This window comes from Microtus ochrogaster, unplaced genomic scaffold (assembly GCF_000317375.1).
Source record: "Microtus ochrogaster isolate Prairie Vole_2 unplaced genomic scaffold, MicOch1.0 UNK3, whole genome shotgun sequence".
NCBI classification, from domain to species: domain Eukaryota; kingdom Metazoa; phylum Chordata; class Mammalia; order Rodentia; family Cricetidae; genus Microtus; species Microtus ochrogaster.
The window spans coordinates 2,530,981-2,554,624 of NW_004949101.1; the positions used below are offsets into that span (position 1 = coordinate 2,530,981).

General features: G+C 45.3%; 1 protein-coding gene across 1 annotated transcript in view; it reads left to right on the forward strand.

The window, feature by feature from the left end:
- Ralgapa2 (Ral GTPase activating protein catalytic alpha subunit 2) overlaps nucleotides 1-12,295 on the forward strand; it is a 265,575-nt gene extending 253,280 nt beyond the window's left edge. The window contains exons 40-41 of the mRNA XM_013353198.2: nucleotides 3,810-3,846; nucleotides 7,219-12,295. Coding sequence (XP_013208652.1) covers nucleotides 3,810-3,814 — 5 coding nt within the window. The 3' untranslated portion in view covers nucleotides 3,815-3,846; nucleotides 7,219-12,295. The remainder of the gene's footprint in view (nucleotides 1-3,809; nucleotides 3,847-7,218) is intronic.
- The last annotated feature ends 11,349 nt before the right edge of the window (nucleotides 12,296-23,644 follow it).

Below are 23,644 nucleotides of genomic sequence, written 5' to 3' on the forward strand. Positions count from 1 at the left end.
GAGAGAGAGAGAGAGAGAGAGAGAGAGAGAGAGAGAGAGAGAGAGAGAGAGCGCGCACCAGGTCCCAGAAAGCCGTACCCTAATTTGGTCCCACCTCTTGAAGATAATTGGTTAACAAAGCTACCCCATCAAACCATACACAAGGCCCTGGCTTCAGTCTCGAGCACTACAAAGGAAAAAGAAAAAGAAAACTTTAAGAAAAAAAAAGTTGTATTGAGATATTATTAGCATATCATGCCAATCATCCAAAAAAGTATACATTTAATACTTTTGGTATTTTCACAGATTGTACAACTACCTCCATGGTCTAACTGTAGAATGTTTCATTTCCCCTAGAAATAAAATAAAAACTATTCATAAATCAATCTTCATTCCTTCTATAAACCCCACCCCTGGTCCTGAGAAGCCACTGACCCACCATCGTTTCTATGTGTCTACTTACCCTGGACATTATACGAAATGTCCATGTATACACATGGAACGAGACAATACAGTGACTTGGCTTCCTTCACCTAACATGTTTTCAAAGTGTATTCATGCCACAGCATTTATTGTGTTTTTAAAATGTATTTTATTGGCATGTTTATACTTTGATAATTTCATTCATGTGTACACTGAAATATTATACCCACCCTGACTCCTGCCTTCCAAATTCATGTCTTCCTTTTATATCCCACTAAACCCAACTAGTGATGCCCATGTGTACATGGATATAGAACCATTCACTGAAGCATGGGAAATCTACCAGTGTCTATGCCCTAAAAGAAGAATGCTTCCTCCTCCTTATTGGAGGCTTTTAACGTTGCCAAACAGTTCATTCATCAGTTGATGGTCACTTGGGCTGTTGAGAACAGCACTACTCTAATAGTCATGCACTGTAGAGCCAGTTTGAGAAGACCAGCAGCCTACCTTATGGTTACAGTGCAGTCGAGATCTTGCTATCCATGTGCTTTGAGATATTGAGGAGGCCTGGACACCTTTCTCCACTGTGGCTAACCAGTAAATTGACACTGAACCATTAATTTTTTAAGTGTATAACTTAGTCATAGCTCCTAAATTCACATAATAGTTGCCCAAAAGGAAAAATGCCAGCAACGTTTTTTCTTAATGTTCCAACTGTGCGCTAAGGCCCTACACAAGTGTGCCTGCAAACAGTGCGGGTGCTTTCTTCTTCCCTCCATGCTTGTTGGTCCAGCTGTCCTGGCTTTCTGCTTCAGAACCAAAGTTGATGGGCAAGACCAACAACCAAGCAGTGGACGCCAAGCCCAGTGCCAGGGCTGGAGCCAGAACATAGCCACTGCTGCTGGATTGGAAATACTGGAAGCCATCCTTGGCCATTTGGAGATGTTAATTAGGCTGGCAAATCCCCACTGGTCTTGGGTTGCCAGTGTTGAGTTGCGTATGCAGGCTTTCCCATCCACTGCCTGCACCTGTTCCCCTCCTCAGAGCCATTCCAAGGGGTCTGAATAACCCGTCAGCTCTCTGAGCCCCTCTGCCTGCCTTCCTGCTGGGAGAATAGTTAGCACTTGCCTCAAGCTGGAACCCCAATGCAGTCTTTCTTCCTCTCCCATGCCAATGCTTGAAATCCTTCTTTTTCTAATTATCTTGAACCAGTTCATTATTTCCACACTAACTGTTCGGTAACAAGGATATGGGGAGAGGCAGCCACATTTCTTGTCTGCCCTGGCCCAAATTTACCCCAGGTGGCAATGCTGGACAGCAGGCTTTCCTCAGAGATAAGACGCTTGCTCCAGAATCCACTCGGTTACAGCTGGAAGAAACAAACCTATAAATACCCACAATTCTCAGATTGCATCCCTAGGCAGAGCTGCAGAGAATGCAAATCTCCAGCCATGTTTGTTATTCCGTGAATTCAAAAATGAAGCCCTTGTTGGTATCCAGAATATCAAAGAAGTCACACAACATCCAAAAAGTAAAACACTTCTTTAAAAATGTCCTCTGGATTCTCTAGGCTTCAGCTTTTGTGTATGAGTTGCCAATTGGTCAAAACTTCTGCCATTTGGTGTCTGAGTTAGATTATGAAGGGGTCCCCCCCAGGAGTCTCTCCAGCTGCTCCTACATGAAAAGGAGCGGGCTGCTGATTCCCCAGTACCACTAATGTCCAGACATGCTTTCTTATTCAAGATACACTGTAACCCTGCAGTACAATGTCCTCAGTCACCATGGAACCTCTCAAGACCCTTGTTTCCTAACTTGGCCTCTTACTTCAGATACCACAGAAATGTATGTGTGTCTGTGTATTTGTGTGCTCTGCCTCCCCCACCATCCACTACAGCCCCCAAATCAAGGAGGGTTTTGTTTGCTGTATCCATTGCTGCAGCCTGTAATGATACTCAGAACACATCTGAGTGGATGAAAAGAAAGATGGGCATGCTTTGTGCCCCTTTCCTGCCAGGCATCATGTGCCTCCCCGTCTCTTCTCATCCCTCATCTCCAAGCTCAGTGTCCTCTCTTCTAGGCTCTTTGAATAGTGTGCAGGGTAGCTGATGCTCTGTGCTAGCCCCTGGGGTTGTACTGAGAGGCAATCTGCTCCCTGGCCCCAGCAACTGGGACCTCGCCCTTCAAGAGGACTGCCTAGATGTCAAGAGCAGGTGACGTCTGAGCCCTATGGAATAATCAAGGCAGCCTCCAACTGCCCCTGCTATGCATCTCCTTAACTCAACCATGGACTGGCAGTTACTGAAATATTCTTTGTGGGCCGGCACACCACACCAGGCTGTGTCTGGGGACCCTCAGGAGAGGAGCAAACCGGTCCTCATCAGCAATTACAAACAAGTCCTCCATTGTTAGTGAGCCATCTGCTTTCTGGGTTTCTACCAATCAAGGGCCTGTATGCATAGCGTACCCAGGGCCAAGGGGGCTGCAGGAGAGTGAGATCAAGGAGCCCCTTCATAAAGAGCCTTTTCTCACATAGGAGAGCATCAGGAGCCTGAGATAGACCCATGCACACAGAGGTGTGAGGATCTTCCATTAGATGAAATGGAACCTTGCAGTATGGCATACTGGGAGAAATTATCCTTAGAAATTATCTTCTAAGGACATTATCATCTGTTACGCGCAGTCAACCTGGATAGAGCTTCTTATGCCCACCCATAGAGAAGGACCCAAGTTCATAGTAAGACAAGGAAGTGCCACTTGGTCATCCAGGGCTGGTCATGGATCCTGGCTTCCCACCCCAAATGCTCTATCAGGAGGCCGAGTTTTCATCAGTAGATTGGAGAATTCAGCTTCATGGAAGTACACACACTTCCTTCAGAGAGACGTAGCCAGGAGAGTGTCCGAATGGTGTTAAAAATTCTCTAGTCACTGTGCCAACCTTGGCAGATGGGATCAACAGAAAGTCTGAGTTTGTAATTGTGGCAGTGTGTACAACGATTTGTGTCGCTGCTAAATGTCCAGATTTGATAGGCATCGAGCTATATGGAATTGAGTAGAGTTGTTGGGATAGAAAGCTACTTTCTGGAAGCAAAAATAGTGTGCATGTAACTGGAAACACAGGGAGTAAGATGGTGTGGAAGGGCTGACAGGGGCCTGTCATAAGGATTGGGAAACTGAGATCTTCCCTCAGTTCTGTATGCTTCTGGGGACTCCCTTGTAAATACAGCCCCGACTGGTATTTGGTCCCATCAAGTGGGTATTCAAGTGAGCGTTCAGGAATGATGCACAAGGCTTTAGGAACAGGGGGAGCTGGGATAAACACATCTTCTCAGCGGTGAGTCCATGATCAAACTGAAGCTGCTGCGGAGGTGTCCTTCCATTCACTGGATTTTTATCTTCTCTCTCTTCAGATTAAAGCACAGAGCTGTCTCATTATACTTGAGCAAGGTAAGACTAACACTTTGGTGTCCCCCTCCCCACCATGCCCATGCACACGCTAAACACTGCTTTTGGGGAGAGGTATCGGTTGGCTAACACTTCATGCCCACTCAGCTCCTTGGGCCTCAGCCTTGCCTGCCTCCTGTCTTCTCCCAAGGGGCCCTGCCACTCTCCTGCCCCTACATGTCTGTGCTGCCTGTGGAGCCCAGCTCTGTCTGCCTTTCTTCTGCCGGGTACACTCTGGGTGGAATCTGACACCAACACCTGCCATCGTGGAAAATGTCTTTGTCGCCTCCCTTTTGTGTGGGGGGCTGCAGGGAGCCCTGGGTACAGGACCGCTGCCCCCCCTCCCCCTTTTGTTGTCGTTGAGCAAGCCTGGAGAAGCAGGATGTTGAGATGAGCCGATAAGATAAAGCTCATGCTGGGCTGGCCTTTGACTACTTGCCTTAGCAGAGGCCTCCAAAGGCCTCCATGCAGGGAGGGCAGGTCGTCAAGGAGGGCTGCTGAATAGAGCAGCTGGGACAAGAGAGGCAGACAAAAGCTAAGCAAGTGCAGAGGGCGGCGAACCCCAGGATCTGCAGTCTAGGACTCAGAGGACGAGCTGAGATGGCAGGTGTGGCCTCCCAGCCTGACCTTTCTGTCCTGGGCCTGAGATACTGACCCAGCACAGATAGCTCAGATGGGTGGCAGCCACCACTGCAGGACTGGGTATGACTCTCCGGTGTGGCCTGGCTGTACTGGTCTCTGGTTCACAGGTAGCAGAAACTTGGGTAGTGACTATGGTAATGCCACTCAGAAGAGAGAGAGGGCTGCCACTTAGTAGCCATATTCATTCCTATGGTGGTCCCAACACAAATAGGAAGAGCTCACCCAGGACACCCCTGTAACCCAGCAGGCTACCATACCTGCTGGTTGGATGAGCAACCAGTCACTGTAGTAAGTCAATCCTCTAGCTCAGCTGCCCTTTCTCTTCTTCTCAACCATCAACCAAAGCTTTGGACTGGTCCCAGCAGTGTCCCAAAGGTGACAGACAGCATCTACAGAACCTAAGTGCTCTAGTCGAGAAGGCAGAGCAGGATTGTAAAGTCCCGTCCCAGTAGGAGTTTAGGTATACAGATTTGTCTTTACAGCTCCCTACCCCGTGTACTCCTGCGCCTGCCCTGGCAGAGGTAAAACAGAGACTAAGGGCCCTTTGAATAAGCCCCGGCTTCCATCCCCAGCAGAAGCGGAACTGGGGCAGCGCTGCCAGCAGCTTGCAAGTGTAGTCACTGTATCAAAAAGTCAGCTCTTATCCTTTGTACCCATCTATGCATTCTGCAGCTGCTGTCTCCCCATCCATCATAGGGTGCAGTGGGCATAGGGGAGTCATCGCAGGATGAAGGTGCGCTCGCAGGAGTTGAGAACTGAAGGAATGCATGGGTCATGGTTACACTGGATCCTGGTGTGGCTTTGCTCTCTGCCTTTAGGAGTATAAACCCCTTGCTTGCAGAGCTTTGAAATGATGGCTCTGACTTATTCACTAAGACAGCTGGCACTATTCTGTCCATCTGCAGGACTCAAGCTGTGACCCTCTGTCCTCCTTGTCTTCCCTGGTAGAGGGGGATTGGGGAATAGCTAATATGTTTGCTTCTGACCAAGCATTCGTAACGCCCTTACCTAATATCTTTAAGCATTTATTGACTTACTTTTTTTTCTTTTTTGGCTTCTTAATCTCAACTGATCTGATCAGAGTGGGTGGCCTTTCAACCCAGAATACTCTCTGAGGTTCAGCCAGGTTTATTTCCCCTCTTGCCCTTCACCCCGATCAAATGTTCCTGCCCACTCCTAACAACTAGGAGATGGAGATATGCCCATAAAAACCCAATCCTTGAGGGGCTAGAGAGATGGCTTTGCAGTTAAGAGCTGGCTTCTCTTCCAGAGGACCCAGGTTCAAATCTCAGCACCCACATGGCAGCTCACAACTGTCTGTAACTCCAGTCCCAGGGGATCTGACACCCTCTTCTGGCCTCTGTGGGCACCAAGTAGCACATGTACATATATGCAAGCAAAACAAATACATGTTTAAAAACAACACTAATCTTGGAATGGCCAAGTCTAGCTATGCTTTGCTTAAAGCAGCCTAAGTTTTGTATTTTTGCAGTACTGGGACTTAGGGCTTCGTGCATGCTAATTAAGGTTTCTACCACTGAGCTACCCCCACTCCTCATAGCCTGTTTCTGAAGAGGAAAACAATAGGAGAGGGCTCAGGGCCTCTCTCTCTCTCTCTCTCTCTCTCTCTCTCTCTCTCTCTCTCTCTCTCTCTGCTAACCTCACTGACCCTAGAAGGGAAGGACGGGGAGGAAAGCCTGTCCTTGGAATCTGCACCGAGAAACCAGAGAGTGCATGGGACAGTGTCTCCCCACGTGACGTGACAGGGACTGGTAAGGACCGATTTCAGAAGCTCTTCCCCAGAAGATAAGGCATGGTCAAAAGACATATATATTAAAAGAAAAAGAAGCATGAATAAATAAAAAGCTGTAAACAAAATAAGCCAAGTAAATTAATTTCGAACACCACTAATAACCGTTTCAAAGGCCATAGTTGTAGCAGAAAAGCCGTAGGGATGAGGCTCCAGGAGCACTGCTTTTGAGGTTTGTTCTAGGCGGAGGCCACTCAGGGAAGCTTAGAGCATTTAAAAATATATTACAAGGGGAAGGGTGATGAAATGATCCTCTCGTTCATTCGAAGAGCGGCCCTCCGGGAGGTCGAGCAAGCCGCAACCCTGGCCGGGTGTTGCAGCAGCATTCCTGTATTCCTCTGAGCCCCCAGACAGCCACCCTGGGGAAGGGAGGAGTGCAGATCTGTGCGCTTTAATTTTATTCCTTCTTCCCTCCAGTGCTAAAGAGCTGCATGCCCATCTGGACTCATTCAGACAAGCAATTTAGGCCTGACCTCTAGTCTCAGGCCCTTTAGGGACTAAGTGAGGAGTAGCTCGTGTGAAATATCAATATGGAAACACACAGGGATCCCGGGAACTCAGCATTTGTCACCGGCTCAGCCCAGGGCTCTCCATGGCTTTCACTCAACTCTGCTGCAATCTGATGCCTTGTCTTCATTCTTCTGTGCCAGCCAGAAAGGCTGATTTTTATTTCAGAGATTCACAGATTTGTAATTCCTTGATGTAGAAAAATCCAGGGCAAAGACTAAGAGGAATGACATTTCTTTGGTGGTACAGTCAGCAAACATTCTGGCAGTACACACTGTGGGGCAGGGCGGACATCAGACGCTCTTCCCAGTGACCAAGTTCCTTGGTCTTCTGAGTACCATATATACTTCCTTCAGTATGTGGCCAGAGATTCTCTTTGACCTCTATGGTGTGGCCATTCTCTGTTTCCTTTGCAGGGGTCTTGATCTCCAGCCTGAGTGTGAACCCCAAGAAAATCCTCCATGTGGAAGACACAGGCAAGAGTCCCCTGCTTTACCCAGAACCCTCAGACCCAGGCTCCTGGAAACTGCCATTGTGCCAGCATGTGCAGCAAGCCTTCCCATTGTCGGGCTGCCAAGGTCAGAAGTGATGTAGTTTGTGTGAAACTTTCAAACAAGGCTGTGTCCTCTTGTCCTGGAATCTTATAAACCCTGGACTTCAGAAGAAGAAGAGAAGAAGTTGCCATCAGTCAGGAACAAGCCTGCTGTCATGTGAACAATGGATAGTCTGGAGCCTCTAGTCAGAACACAGTAGCAAAAGGCTCGGGGCCCACAGGGAAGGGGCAGAGGGCACTTGTCTGTGTTCCCGAGTTGTTTTCCTGTCATGTATATACCCAAGCTTGGTTCCCAAAAGGGCTGACAAAACAATTGTATAACTGTTGGAGGGATTTCCTCCATAATGATTTTGCTAATCCTTGTGTTAGGGTTTACAGTTTAATTCAAACTTTTCATCATCAAAATTTCATCATCATGGAAACTGGCTGTCCCCAGGGTCTTTTCCCATAGGAAGTTTTTACCTCCGACATCAGTGTACCTTTCTCCACCTGGTACCTGAGATCCACTGACTTAGATTTTCCTGGCAACATAGTTCTGCCAGATCTGGACAGTGATGTTTCACATGGAGTGATCAGAAGTGTCCGGAAATATAGGCCTGTCCGCATGAGAGCACTAAGCCGATATCTCAACCCTGCGCAGGCCAGCTCAGCCCAGCCTAGCTTAGTTCAGCTCAGCCCTGCCCAGCTCAGATCAGCCCAGATCAGCCATACCTAGCCCAGCCCAGCCCTGCTCAGCCCTGCTCAGCCCAGTCCAGCCTAGCTCAGCCCTGCCCAGCTCAGCCCTACCCAACCCTGCTTAGTCCTATCCAGCCCAGCCCTGCCCTGATCAACCCTGCCCAGCCCTGCTCAGCCCAGCCCTACCCAGATCAGCTCTGCTCAGCCCAGTTCAGCCAAGCCCAGTCTTGCTCAGCCCTGTTCAGTCCAGCTCAGCCCAGCACCACCTACATCAACACACAAGATTAGTGCCTGTTCCAGCTCCAGGGCTGACCAGCACCCACATTGTGTCCAGTGCCACCCAAATCTCACTGGTAGTCTTCCTCCTACCTATTGCTCAAAAACCAAGACAGGCCTTGGAAACAATTCTTGTCACTTAAGTTTTAGGGTAACAGATTCCAAGCAATAGAATATATATATAGGCATATATATATGCCTATCTGACTCCAAGGAGAGTGTCTTGTGCCTGTTAGGGATGGAAAAGAGGAAAGGAGTTAAATGAATCCCAGTATCCCATCCCTTGCTGGACATCTTGGACCTTAGAATCCAGCAACTAAGAGTCAGTTGACAGGGAAGACTTCTGTCCCCCTCCTCACCCTCTGCCCTGGCCCTAGCCCTATCTCAGAGCTCCACTGTTGCTCCATTTCCTGCTCTGCCTCAAAGCAAAACACAGAAATTGCAACAGAGGTCATCCCTTGCTGCATGGGCCTGCTCCATGAGGCCGTTTCCCAGTGCATGTGTCTAGGGTGACCTCTTCCCTCCAACAGGAAGCAGTAATAAGCTGTAGCCTGCAGGGACTCGGGCATGGGGAGGAAAGCCCTGATGTGGCCACCTCTCTACCTTCCTCTGCCCTCTATTCGTGCACATCTCTCCTAGCCTACTTGGTCGTTCCTCTGAGTCTGCATGTCATCATTGTCCATTCTCTCAGAGAAGCCAGCCTTTCTCATTTACTGTAGAGTTGATTTGGTAGAGAAAGGGGCAGAGCCAGAAAGCAGGCTTAGTCTTGCTGTGAGTGAGAATTGTGAGAGCACCCTCCATCTGCAGGGAGCATCCATCCAGGTGCTTTGAAGGGAATTCTGCAGCCTTCCATCACAGGCCAACAGACAGAAGCACCTGGAGAGCTGCCTAAAGATCATAAACACAACAGGACCTTGCAAAGCAGAAGGAAACCTCTAATCCGTGTGTGCTGTTTCCTAAGAGCCCAGGATGCTCACTTACTGGGAGCTTAATGGTGACAGAAGGGTAATGAGATGCCATGGCATTACCCATTGTGTCAGTGATACCTTGATTCTCAACCCGCCCACCCACCAGTGTGTGTGTGTGTGTGTGTGTGTGTGTGAGAGAGAGAGAGAGAGAGAGAGAGAGAGTTAGTTGAGCTTTCTAGTCTGGTTATCCAGTATTGCTCAGACTTCTATTATTGATCTGTTATTTGGCTGTTTACAAAGTGCCCAGACCTGACTCCTGCAGCAAGCACAGCAGCCCCTGCAACTCTTTCAGCAAGTAGCTTCTGCAAGAACACTTATCTTCAGGCTGCATAGACAGACCCCTGTTGTGGAATTCTTGTCATTTTGGAAGTCCTCTATTTTTGTTTTTTTTTTTTTCCAGTGGCAACAGAACCCAGGGCCACAATCCAGGCCCCAGAGGTCCTTTTTAACTCCCCCAGCCTTCTGTTTATAATTTTATTTGCCTCCACAAGCCAACACTCCCAGACTTAAAGTGATAAATTAAATTGGAATTGAATTTGGAGGTACCAAATAATTTGACCTTGTTGTAACCTTATGATTTTTAGCATCCCCATGTCCTGGGGAGGAACAGCAGTTTATGTCTGTTTATAATTTACTTTTTTAGTTCAAGATCCTTAGGTTGGTAATGGCTCTGGTTAGAGACTTAGACTTGGGGAGTGTGGACTCTGGCAACCATGTTTGGTTGGATTTAGCAGTTCTTGTTATTTGGGGTGGAAAATTGAAATTTGCTGTTTCTTTTTTTCAGTTGGAAAAGCAAATATTGTGTTTTCATAATAAATGTGTTTTAGCAAAATTGCTAAGGGTCACTCATCCGGTAGCGACCCTCCAGAGAGCCACTCATCACATTAGTATTAGTAGGTCAGCCATCTGTAATCAAAGTGGCCCTAATTACCCCAAAGTGTTATAAGACTCTCTGGGTTCCTGCAGGGTCTGGCCAGTGCCCTTACTTCTTGGCATGCTGATTGCCAGATTTCCATGAAGAGGGAAACTGATGTTTATAGTCTTGTTGATTAGACGTTTATGCTTTTAAAAAAAAAGTAATCCTACAAAATTATGACTTTTTAAAAGTATCTAGACCTTCAGCGGACAGGAAAAAAAAGGAAATTTAGCCTGGTAAGTGACTCAGCAGCCAAGTTTGCAGCTCTTGAGAGCCCCGGGGAATGGCCCCTGACTTGGTGATGTGGCTAGTTAGTCGGACCCTTAGCCTTATAAAGGAGATCACAAAGCTCCAGTGAGCCATGCAAATCCTGTCTTCCTGACTGTCCTCAGGTGTCACTTCCTTCTTGCCACTAACCTGTGGTAGAGCTTTGAAGGACCCTCTAAGCCTTCCAGTGTGTCTTACCTGTAGCTGTGTTACTCCATACCTACTGAAGGGGGTGTCACGTCTAAAGGAAACTTGTGCTTGTATTTGCACGCACTTTCTATGTATATGGTATACACAGTAAGCAAACATGTTCTTAGTTCAGTCTACAATGTGTAGTGTGTGTAAATAGGAGGACAATTGATAGAGAGGATAAATTAAGTTATAGCATGTTGTTTGATTGTTTTGAGGTCTCTTGTTATTTAGCTTCCCAGTGCTGCACATTTAGGTTGTTCCGAGATGGGGGGGGACCTCCAGGTTCGCCCCACCTTGGTAGGAGTGTACATGTGCACTAGGGCACACTCCACGAAGGCAGCCAGGCTGGGAAAACACTTAGCTCCTTAAATGGTGCCACTCAACTCCAGTCCGCTCCTTTTCGTTCTGATTCCCTGGGATGATTTGATGAGCTACAACTACAGCATCTAGGTGCTGCGTGTTTCTGACATTCTCATAGTTTGTAGGAAAATAAAAGCTTATCCCAGCATCTATACAAAGTTGATTTGCATTTTTTTTATTGAACAAAGTTATTCAAAAGCGTTTTATAAACCCAAAGCCAACAGGTGTTCAGTACGGTAACTGATACCACTCAGAAGGCTTATACATACTCATGCAGGATCTACGTCATGGTTCATAGTATGGAATGCTGATATTCGGCCACCAGGGCACCTGCGGCCTCTGATGTCACCGAGTACACTTCTATATATATGGTTCCTCGAGACTCTGGTCTACAGATGGGACACCATCCGTGTCCTCCACCCACCATCTCACCGAATTAAACCTATCCCTGTCTTCATAATGGCATGGCTAGGCCAGTACCGTCTGTTTTTACAACTGATATTAAGCCTCATAGTGACCTTTGCCCCCTGCCTTGTCTTTCCTAGGCACCCCTGCCCTATTCTGGCTAGGCACCCCTGCCCTATTCTGGCTAGAGTTCCTGTCCTTAAGGAGAACTTTGGTATTAGGTGACAGGCAATATGTAATTTTGACCTCCTAGTGTGGCTGAAGCCAGGTACTGATATTTCCTGCCTCAGGACTCCAGCAATCACATTACAACCTTGTCTGTGGTCTCCGAGACCATAGTGTGCCACTCCGTGTTCCGGACAACAGCGAATTCTCAGAATGCTGAACAACCTAGTTTATAACAAATCATTCACTTGTTCCTTTAGCAAATGCTTGCTGAGCACCCATTACTTGCAGAACGTGTTGGTGTCTTGAGAAAGGGTCTAGGGAGTCAGGTGCAAAGTGGAGCCTCAATTGGCCTGGCTTCATTTTAGCTTTTAACTGATAATCAAGAGCTTATATAGTTCCTTCTAGAAACAACTGAAGCTTTGTGAGCCAGAAGCACTACTTCACAGCCTCCTGCTTCATTTGGGCATTTCTAAGGAGGATTCAGATTCCTGCCTCATTCCCTCCCAGGGTAGAACTAAAGCATCTGCATCCTTTATAGCTACCCGGAAGGTGATGGATGCCCAGAAATTGACTAAGGAGCTAGAGGAGCCATGCTGATGGTGTTCGAGGCAGCCCCATGTGTCTGTTGAGCTGGGTGGCCCACTGCTCTACAGCTGCTCCTTGGAGCTGAGTCCTTTCCTCTTGCTAACTGTTCAGCTCGGCAGATGGCCTTCCAGGATTCCCAGGGAGCTTTCCTCTGGGGTCATATTGGGCTACTTTGCAGATATGGAAATGAGCACTCAAAACGCAAAGGCTGCTGTCACTACTGTCTCATAAAGTTCTTCTCATATTTATAGCAGAAAGGTGGGAAGGGGTTGATTCTCGGTACCATGTTTCCTGTGAGAGATCGGCTCATCTTCATAAACCCTCGTCAACACCCTCAGACCATATCAAAAAGAATCCAGCTTCCACTGAAAAGGACCATTACTAGAAGAATGCAATTGTCGGTTTTTGACGTGGGAGGTTTTATTTGTTTAGCATCCCAGGGGAAATGCCTGTCTCCTCCGACCGAGTATCTCCTAATGAAAAGACACCGCATTTACAGTGTTCACTTCTAAATCTCTGGTATAGCTTTGTGTGTGTCATTTAAGCCAAGGCCACTTGATGAAAATGTTTATACCAAGGAACACTGTTCTCATTTGCACTCTACAAATGGATATGGTTTTAATTGCATTTCATTTTCAAAAAAAAAAAACAACCATGGAAGTTGTGGGAAAATATCACAAAGAATACCTCTCTGCATCCGTGGTTCCTTAACACCCTGGCCTACAGCTGGGAACACCAACTCTGTCTTCCATCTACCTCTGCTGTAAAAACTGAGGCCTGAAGGCGTTACCTCACTGGCTGTCAGGCAGCTAGACCGGGGCTCTAGCCAGGAGCTGAGTCTCCCGGGTCTCCATGTGTAGTTACACCTCCATTTAGCACCAATAACTGTTCTTGACCAGTACATGGATTGTTTCTTAAACAATGTAATTTCCTTGTGCCCATTGTAGTGTGGCCACTGTGAGGATGCTTCTAAGACCACATCCGAGGCCACCCTGAGTCTATTGTCACAGGAACTAGACTGAGCACAGTAAGGTGTTGGCACTGTGGTGTCTGATTTGCCAGAAATCTGACCTCTCCTTATCATCCACAAAAAGAGCGCTTGGAACCAACCCCTACTGGGAATTCAAATACCACCAGATAGCAGATTCCTGGAAAGGCAGGTTGCATGGGTCTTAACTAAAAAAAAAAAAAAAGACTGAAAATAAAGATCTGGCACCAAGGCGGGCTTAGTGCAATGCCCAGGCAGGCTGACCACACCCTGGAATGTCTTTCCCACCTTCTAGAATCAAAAAGCCACGTGATGTTTAGCGCTTGGCACCATTTGACCCAAGTTGTAATTGCCTTCTGAGAGCCTTTACAGGTAAGTATTCCAGGAAAAGATGGTAAAAACACACCACGTCGCTTGAACACCACAGAGACCACCAGCAAACGGCTTGCTTCCAAAGCCAAGGGTCAGGTTTTCCACACACTGTCTGCTGTAGCTTCTCCAGTGTAGCTTCCCAACCAGGGAAGGCAGAGGTCTATCGATGGCATGCTCCCCTTGCACATGTGCTCCTCAGCAGCTGGCCAGCAGCACCACAGCAGGAAAGCCTGGGTGGGAAATGGCATCCATACTAAAGGGTGACTGAATACTTGCTGAGATTGCATCGTGCTTTATTGGTTGTTAGAATTTTACAAGAAAAATATTTTTAATACCTAAGTCCCTGCTAGCCTATATTAAGTTGGATAATAAGAGATGAGGTGCGGATTTAAACTCCTGTGTTGTATGTGTGAATAAACACCTACCAAGCATGCACGAGGTCCCGGGTTTGATCCCTAGCACTAGAGAAAGAGATGGTTGGAGTGTGTGTGTATGTAGATAAATAGGAGAATTTAAAAATAATGTTGAAGATTCTACTCTTTACATAACCAAAGTCAGAGAAACTAGGAAGTCCTTGTCGGCGTCTTCCATACCATGTCAGACATGGAAAACACAGGTTTAATATCACACTGATACGCGGCTTTCCGTATCCCACTACGTTATGTATGCGATTGAAAATTCCATTTAAGACCTTTAAGAAAGGAAGAACAGATGCATTAAATGATCGCAGGAACAAGAGTGCCTTTTCTTGTGTGTCCAGGTGGAATTTCTAATCTAACATTTATGTATCCCTCCCTCTCCCTCTGGCAAAATGCTCATTGAGTTTGACAGACTATTTTACATGAATAGGTCCCGCTCATCAGCCTCCTCCTTGGCGTGGGGTCCCAGGGTCTGAAAATTGGAGTGTGCTTTTCACTGAGGGTGTGAAGTGTGGAGGGACGGCTATTACAGATCCTGAAAGGATCTTTTTGACTTCAGAAAATAGCCTGGCCAAGAAAAGCTTTTTTCCATGAATACTCACAGACTGCATTATGCTCCTCAGATGATAGAGGTGAGCACTTTTGATCAATATTCCCCAAGAAATGCTGCCAGGCTAAGTGGGACCCGAGGGCCTCTGAGAGACACCCCCTCCCTCGGAGCTGCTACACCTCTGCAGCTCATTTCTCCCCGATGCTTTGAGATACAGCCTCAGCTCTCCTCCTAAACACTGCAGTCTGTTCTGCCCTCCATGTACCTCACCAGAAATGGCTACTCCCCTAGCTTTCCTTCGGGAGCATTTTGTCACCTCCGTTTCAGGAAAAGCCAAAGGCGGAAGAAAGACTTGAACAGGAGTAGGAAGTCTTGAGCGGGAGCTTCTGAGTCAAGGACGGTTGGTTTGTTCACTTACTACCTGCAATGACATGACAGTGTGGATGCATGGCACTCAGGCGACGGTATACATTTTCTCTCCCATTTTCCCCCTCTCCATGGAAATGGTAATCAGATTATTAAAAAAAAAATCAATTCTTTCTCAAAGCCTTCTCTCCAGATTCATGCAAACACACACACACACACACACACACACACACGTTGGCTTTTATTTTGCACAGGAATGGCATTATGTGTTTGTTACTCTGGTGTTGTTTTTAAGATTTACTATGTCATGGGTACACATATCTCTCTAATCATCATGCTTAGTTGCTGCAGATATTATTCCTCGGTATGGAATTTAAGTCCTTCGGTCTCCAGTGTCCCATATAACAACACTCCTGGAACAAACACTATCACACTTCTATCCTGGCCCATGGCTGCTTTTATCTTTGCAGATAAATTTCCAAAACAGAAATAAGTGAGTCGTACAGCTTGGGTCTGGAATGTGCTGCAAAGGCTTCTGGGTCGAAGGCTTGGTTGATCTGTGGGACAAACAGAAGGCAGGGAAAGTGCTGTGCCTTTCAAGATTAGGCAACAAAGGGATTACAATCTCCTTCCTGGCCTTTTGAATGGCTTGCTCTGGGAATGCTGCCATGCAGTAAGGGCACTCAAGCAGTGCTGTAGAGACTAGAGGCTATGAGGGAGCCAGATCGGAAGCCACCCACCCCTTAGTACCATCAGCCTTTCACCCGAATGCAGACCTATTTCACGGAGAACTGTAACTTCTTTTTTCCTTAATTCAAAAAATTTATGTTATATGTATGAGTGTTTTACCTTTATGTTTATCTGTGTATCACATGCCTAGTGCCCATGGAGGTCAGAAGACAGCATCAGATCGCCTGGTACTGGAGTTATGGATGGTTGTGAGCTACTGTGTGGCTTCTGGGAACTGGAAGTACAGACAGTGCTCTTAACCACTGAACCATCTCTCCAGCCCCAATAACTGTAATATTCCAGGACACAGCCCTTCAACCAAGCGTGCACCCGAATTCATTCGTTTGTATTTGTTAATTTGTGACAGTCTTAGTAGCCCAGGTTGACTTGACTGTGAACTCAGAATCTTCCTGCCTCTAATTCTGGGCACTGGGAATGAAGATGTGCCCCACTTGTGCCCAGCTGCTTCTGAATTCCTGGCCTAATGAATAAGTGCTGCTGCTCTTAACCACCGAGTTTTGCACTGGTACTGATCTTGGTCTGTTGATACAAATTTTAGATCAATTTTGTTATATGTATATTTCTGCTCTTGAGTAAAAAGTATTGTGTTTGTACAGCTCATTTAAAAATGTAATGTATAATTAAATACAGGTTAATAGATAGTCATCTATGATAGTTAAGTTTTTTGTCATGTTAGGTTTTTCTAGATATATAGAGATATATTTAAGTTAGCTAGATAATCAACAAACCTTTCAAAGACCTACAAAACATGGTATTTAAAATGTTTTTAGAACTAAGGACTTTTCATGACAATGAAAAACATTTGCTCCTGGCAGCACCAATCTACTTCATGAGGATGATGGGCATTGAAGAGGCTCCTTATGGAGTTTGTTAGCCATTTGGGCAAGAAACTGCTCTTGCCTGGACTGCCTGATAGTATGCTGTATGAACTGAAAATGCAGGACCCACAAAAAAAAACTTGCCTAAAGGTAAGATGATCCTTTGGGGCTTCTGCTTCATGAAAGAGTTTGTCAGACGTCCTGTAGGACACAGAAGAAAGTGACTGACAAACTGCCAATATAGGCAAAACTGTCTTTGAAATTTCCTGCTTCATGGAAAACTTTGCTGGATATTATGGGCCTATAGGCTGAATATGGGTGCCCCAATGTTACAAAAGAACTTTGGTTGGCTGTCCAGGCAGTGAGATGTCTCTGTAAATTATAGAGTTTTGGAAGTTGCTTATAATGCACTTCTTGTTTACTTGGGTAATATTATATCCTTCTGGAGTCCTTGATGGAGTTGAAGAATAGATAGTTATAATTATAGTTTTCATTAATTATGATAAAAGATAAAGTAGTAAATATTGTAACTGTAATTCTTGTTTGATACCTGTTTTGTTATATGTAATCTTGCTATATTAAAGTTAAAACTTTTTTTAAATTGAACAAAAAAGGGGAAATGGTGTGGGAAGTTATTCTATTTATGTGTTGCTTTTATCAATTAATAAAAAAAAGCTGCTTTGGGCCAATGGCTTAACAGAATATAGCCAGGCTGGAAGAGATATATACAGAGAGAGAGTAGGAGGAGCCGGGAGAATCCATGTAGGCACCACAGGAGACAGACACCTCCACTGGAGTCTGCTGAAACTTTGCCGGTAGGCCATGACCTTGTGGTGATGCACAGATTAATGGAGGTGGGTTAGTTTAAGATGTTAGAGCTAGCTAGAAATATGCTTAAGTAATTGGCCAAGCAGTGTTTTAATTAATACAGTTTCTGTGGGCTTATTTTGGGTTTGGGCTGGGAAACGAATGAGCAGTCTTCCTTCAACATATAATGAATTACCCCCAAAACTTAGTGTTTTAAAACAACAACCAATGTGTTACTTTTCTCCTTTGGTGTTCCAAAGAATCAACAAGCCCATCTAGGCTATTCTTACCTGGACTCACTCGAGCAAATGTCACAAGGGGGTGAAAGGAGCTGGAATCCTGGTTCCTCCTATGTCAGAGGTTGGATTCTCCATCTTGACTGAGACCCTAGTTTAGTCTGACTTGGGCTTTCTCATGGTGTGAAGACTAAGAGCAAGAGACATGGGCAGAAGATGAAAGGCCATTCCTAACGTCACATAGAAGTCACACTTAGTGATTTCATGGTGTTACTTCTAATGTATTTTAAGGAAGCACTCACAGAGACCCATTCAGTCTTACAGGGAAAAGAATGGGTATAGGCTCTGTTTCACAATGGGACACAAGTAAAGGAATTTGAAGAAATATTTTAAAGCCTGTGCCAAATGCATTCGTATTTTGTAAAACTTTTCATTAAAAAAAAAAAACTCAAAAGAGCAAAAAGTATTGAGTTCTTGCTAGCACTTGACCTGAATAACTCATTTAATCTTTTATCAAAGTACTATCCAAGCCCAGCCTCACTAGCTTCTAAATACAGACAAGATTGGGCATGTTCAGGGGATGGCCATAGACAACTCATTCAGTCTTAACAACATCCCTGGGAGGTACTTAGTCACAGACAGCTCAATATACGCTAGACAGCTGAAGTAGATGCATCGTCAGATGCTCCTAGTTACCTCACTTTGTGTCTTGGAGGGTCATATAGAAAGATGTTGGGACTAAAATATTCAGGAATACTCATATTGTCTTGTCAGACAGGTCATGTTATGATACTGAACATTATGATGGCCACTTCAGAGACACAAATCCCTTTGTCTTCCCGCAACATGTACTACACTTGATACCACCTTCTTGGCATTCCTCTTATGGATCTATGTCTCAGAGTTCATCTGAGCAGAGATCAGGCATCCCTAATCCAAGTATAACCTGACTCCTCATAGTTGAACATTGGTGTTCATGCCCAATCCATTTTCTAGAACCTTCTAGCAGAACCTGGCTGCAAGGGAGACTGGGAAGGAAACTTTGAGAAGTCTGCCTTGGGCAGGCTGAGCTCATTAAGCAGGAGATTATCTGTATCACGAACTCTAATTGGTTTTAATAATAAAAACCTGGAGTCAGATATCAGGGTAAATGCTGAAAGATCAGAGAAATAAAGGATCCAGCCACTAAAGAGACTTCTTAACTCTATAGTATGCTCAAACCAAAGGGGTTGAGCTCCTGTCTCCTTCTGCCTTATTTTTCTGTCTCCATCCAGCCATATCACTTCCTCTCTCCACCTCCCTAGTGTTGGGATTAAAGGTGTGAGATCCCAAGTGCTGGGATCAAAGGTGTGGGCTCTGTTTCTCTTTTAGACTAGTTAAATCTCATAGTCCAGCATGGTCTTGAACTCCTGATATTCCTTGCTTCCACCTCCTAAGTACTGGGATTAAAGATGTGTGCCGCCACTGGCTAGCCTCTGTGGTTAACTTGTGGCTAGTTCCACCCTCTGATCTTCAGACAAGCTTTATTTGTTAGAGCACAAACAAAATATCACCACAATTATCTAAGCACAGAAAGGGTAGTCAAAGGTACGGTGCAAGTAGAAAATATAATCAATGTCCAATACATGTGAATTCTACCTTTTCCTCATTTTATCAATAGTAAAATGATCAGAGAGAAGATAACTAATAGCTTATGTAAAGCCACACAGCTCTTAATAGACGAGACAAGATGGTGAGACATTTGTTCTCTCATCCCCATGGAACCTCAGCAGGTACAACATGTAAGAGAAGGAATGCACTCTTCTATATATGAGCTTGTGAAATCCCTCCACATTGAAAGGGAAAAGGAAATTCCAGAAACTACAGTTGTGGCATGCTCTTTGAAGCATAAAGGTTAATTCTCGTTGAGCCTCATGTTTGCTAGGCAAGCAAGGTTGACTCTGCTACTGATTTGAATATGCTATGTCATCTGTAGGTTCATCAGTTGAAGGCTTGATTCCCTAAGTGATTACTATATTTTGGGAGGTGGTGGAACCTTTTGGAAGCAGGGCGTAACTAGAGGATGTAGGTCACAGGAGGGAACCATGCCTTTGAAAAACATATTTTACCCACACTTCTCTCTCCATCTTTGCTTCCTGGCCACATGACATAAGCAGTGTTGTTCAGCCATTCCCATCATCCATGATTATCTGCCTCATGACTGACACCTCTGAAATCATGAGCCAAAAAAAAAAAATCACTCCTTTCAAATGGCTATTCTCAGACTGACTGATAGACTAACATTTTCCTTAAAGTTTCCAGCCCGGTGTGGTGGCACAAGATTGTAACTCCAGTATTTTAGAGGCTGAGGCAAGAAGATTTCTGTAAGTTCAAGGCCAGCCTAAGATTTAAAAAAAAAAACTTGTATCAAACAAACAAACAAGTTTCTAGATCATGAGTATCAGAGTCTGTACTTGGTTTGATGTGTTGGGCAGAAATGTGTCTGCATCCTCCTGTTGCCCTTCCTACCTAAATTGTTCAGGGATATTTTTTTTCTTCCCTCATTCACATTGTTTGCCATGGTTCTGGAATGGCCTGTTAACTTGCCTGCAGGAGTATAACAGTGAGTGATTTCCACACCAAGAGTTTTTAGAACCAAAATGGAAAGTAAAGAACCAGACAGAAGGTAGCATAGAAAGCCAGCTTAAGATGATTTAAAATGCCACCATCTATTCCTCTCTCTCATGCTTTGCATCTGCAGGCTACTCAAGCAGAGCGGAATCTACAAATTTTGTATTATGCAACTGTGAGAGCCTTTGTTGTGGAGTGTTGAATATACCTGATTTTCTCATGAATATCAGATACTCGCATTTGCAAGACTTTTGGAAATAAGTTTCTCCTGTATGTACTATAGGAGACAACTTTTCTCTCACCAGGTGGGGGATAAGTCATCTGATTCCTGATTGGGCATTAGCACTGTGCATGTTCTAGAAGACAGAATGCATAGCAACGTCCATATGAATCCTCGCACATCAGAATGTTTGGCCACCTTGGGTTGCTCTCTTTGCACCTGGATGGTCAGCTCTAAGCCTGACTCTTGTAGGGTCTCCTGTGTCCTCATGTGTTCCACACACAGTCATCAATGAAACCTTGTAGAGTACCTGCAAGAACTCAGTAAGTCAATCTCATGAAGACCTCAGATTAGGCCAAACTAAATTTAGCTGCTAATACAATTACAGATGCATCATTAGCTGGGGCTAGTGGCCCCTGGTTAAGATTTCAAAGCACCAGCTCTTCTTAGTTCAAACATATCATGTGCCCAAGCCAGGATGACTCAGTCTGCGAGCAACAGTTCACTTTAAACCCTCGATGTGAACATCCACACACGCTTCCTGGCATCTAGTTAGCATTCAGGTTTTAATGCAGAGGTATGTCCACATTGAGGTGTGCAGTTCTGTCTGCTCTTCGACCTGGCTCCCGCATGATGCTGATGCAGTGAGTCTCTGCTCAGCAAAGCCCTGAAAATGCACAGTAGGAACCTGCAACCTGTTTATCGTGGTTTCCCGTCTTCATCTGTTTTGTGCTGCCGTGACAAAATGCCACAGGCAGGTTGGTTTATAATGAATAGGTGCTTATTGCCTTACAGACTATGGGTCCTGGGAAGTCCCTGTTCCCTTGGGAATACCAAGGGCCTTCCTACTATACCATTCCACTGAAGAGAGAGAACAGCGAGAAAGAGCATGTCCGGCCCAAGGCACTTTCATAGCTACCTTCTCTTCTGCATTAACAATACTAATCCACCCATGAGGTCAGAGCCATCATGACCTTGATGCCTCCCATTAGGCCCCACCTCCAAACACTTGTATTGGGTGTTATATTTCCAGCATAGTATTACATTTCTATCATATGAACGTTGAAGACACATTCAAACCATAACGCCATCGTAATTGATATGCTGTGATACTGAGTCAGAACACTGATATAAAAATAATGACGGGCAGCCTTTCTTCAGTTTTGACTACTGGACACTAACCTAAATGTCCATAAACTTAAATATTTGCACAATTAAAAGAGATCAGCAGTTTGCCAAGAGGATGCCGGTGGCTATTCGGGTAACACAATGTTGAAGCAAGTAAATGCTAACTCAGTCATCTTCTGTCTTTGAATTGACTTTAAAGATAGTAAGTGAGTAGTTACCCCAATTCCTTGAAACGTTAAGTTGAACTACATACAAAGCTTTTATTTTTTACTTATAAAAAGAGCCCCAAGTTGTTATTTCACTGGATAATGTCAGGTCGTTATGTAAGAAACCTTTCAAGTAATGGACAACCTTGCCGTTTTAGTTAGGATTCTATTGTTGTGAAGAGACGCCATGGCCATGGCAACACTTTATAAGGAAAACATCTAATTGGGATGGCAGCTTACAGTTTCAGAGGTTCAGTCCATCATTATCATGGTGAGAAGCATGGCCTCATGCAAGCAGCTGTGGTGCCGGTATCTTGCAGGCAACCGTAAGTGGATTGATTGTCACACCGAGTGAAGCTTGTAAAAAAAAAGAGACCTCCAAGTCTGCCCCCACAGTGACGCACTTTCTCCAACGAGGCCACACCTCCTAACAGTGCCACTCCCTTTGGGGGGCATTTTCTTTCAAACCACTGCACTTGCTCTCTGTTTAGATGTCTGTAATGATTGATGGGAGTCAGAGTGGGGTTTACATTGCCTAAAGCCACCACGATGGAGGGGTGAACATGAGCAATATTAATAACATCAACTGGGAGACAGTTTTCTGTTTTGTGGGAAACAGCTTCTTCGCATCTATATTCTAGAACGGCAACAGTTTATTTCACGTAGACGGCAAGAGACAAAGAGCCCGAGATCAGTTGATGGGACGGGCTTTTAAATGGCAACCCTGAGCGTGTGTATTTTAGCCCATCTCCTGTCCGTTCTGTTCTTTGTACTCAGGAAATTGTAGCCTAATTTTCCTTTCTCCTGTAGAAAGACCCCTCTCTGCGTTCTCTTCTTCCATGCACTAACACCTTCCTCGTGCGCTATCAGATTTGACACACAATAGCATCTTGGCTTACGCTGTTCATTCTGCCAGCCTCAGGTGTGACTGTCATCTGGCTGGGGTATTTGCGAAGAGGACACTGCCCTGGGGCTCTGGCTGTGGATAGCACAGACGAAGCAGATGTTGTGCTCAGTGAAAGGCCTTCTTTGGTGAGTGAAAGAGGAGAATAATGAATTAAGGTTGAAGTTTCCCCGTGTTATCTCCCTGTTATGCTATGCTAGGTCTACTGGCTGAAGCCAGATGGAAGGAGCCATGAAAGTGTGAAAACTGTGTGGACAGGCTTTTAGAGGCGTTCCTGGAGTGGCGGGGTGTGCCTGTGATGTGCTTGCAACACAGGCTCTTGAAAGTCAGGTCTTTGTGAGTGTTCCTACTGCCATGAACATTCTAGAAGTTCATTCCGGCTGGAATGGCTTGTTCCTCTAGTGTGGGCTTGTTGCAATGAGTTAATAGAGAGGACAAAAAAAAAATCAAAGACTAAAAGCAGAAGTACTAACGCTTTGTGTGGAAATGCCACCAGGGAGACCACACAGCACAGCAATCTTCAAACAAGACAAGCACAAATGTGTTCACCCCATAACCCATCTGTTCACCATACAGAAGGAAGTGTGTACAGCCTGGATAGCCCCATGTTCCACAGGCAGTGTGCCCACAATAAAAGTATCTGGTAGACAAAGGATGGCAGATACTTGGGGCTTAAAAGATGAAGGGGTGAATGTTTGGGTTCATTTAAAATATGTTCACTGACTTTAAATCATGTGCTCAGTTTGTTCTCTGATTTGGAGAAATGTATCAGGCTAGGGCCTTTATTAGGCTAATAAAATCCAAATTGGATAACTGTGAATGGTAACTCTGTAAGCTAGACCTTTATTCCTCTCACCCCTGTGAGAAGCCAACTTCTTTCACTCCAAAAGTCTATCCTAGGTTCCTTTCTGGGGACACCTTTCTGTGGGCCCTGTTGCTTTTGATACTATGTCTAATTTCAAATAACATCGCCCTATGGTTTCTCCGGGGAGAATGTATTTAACGAAACAGGACTTGTTCTCTTCAGAAAACTTTCTTGCCTGGTCAACTGCCTCAGGAAATCAAAACCTATAGTCATTCAGCTGCATAGGATGAGGATGTTG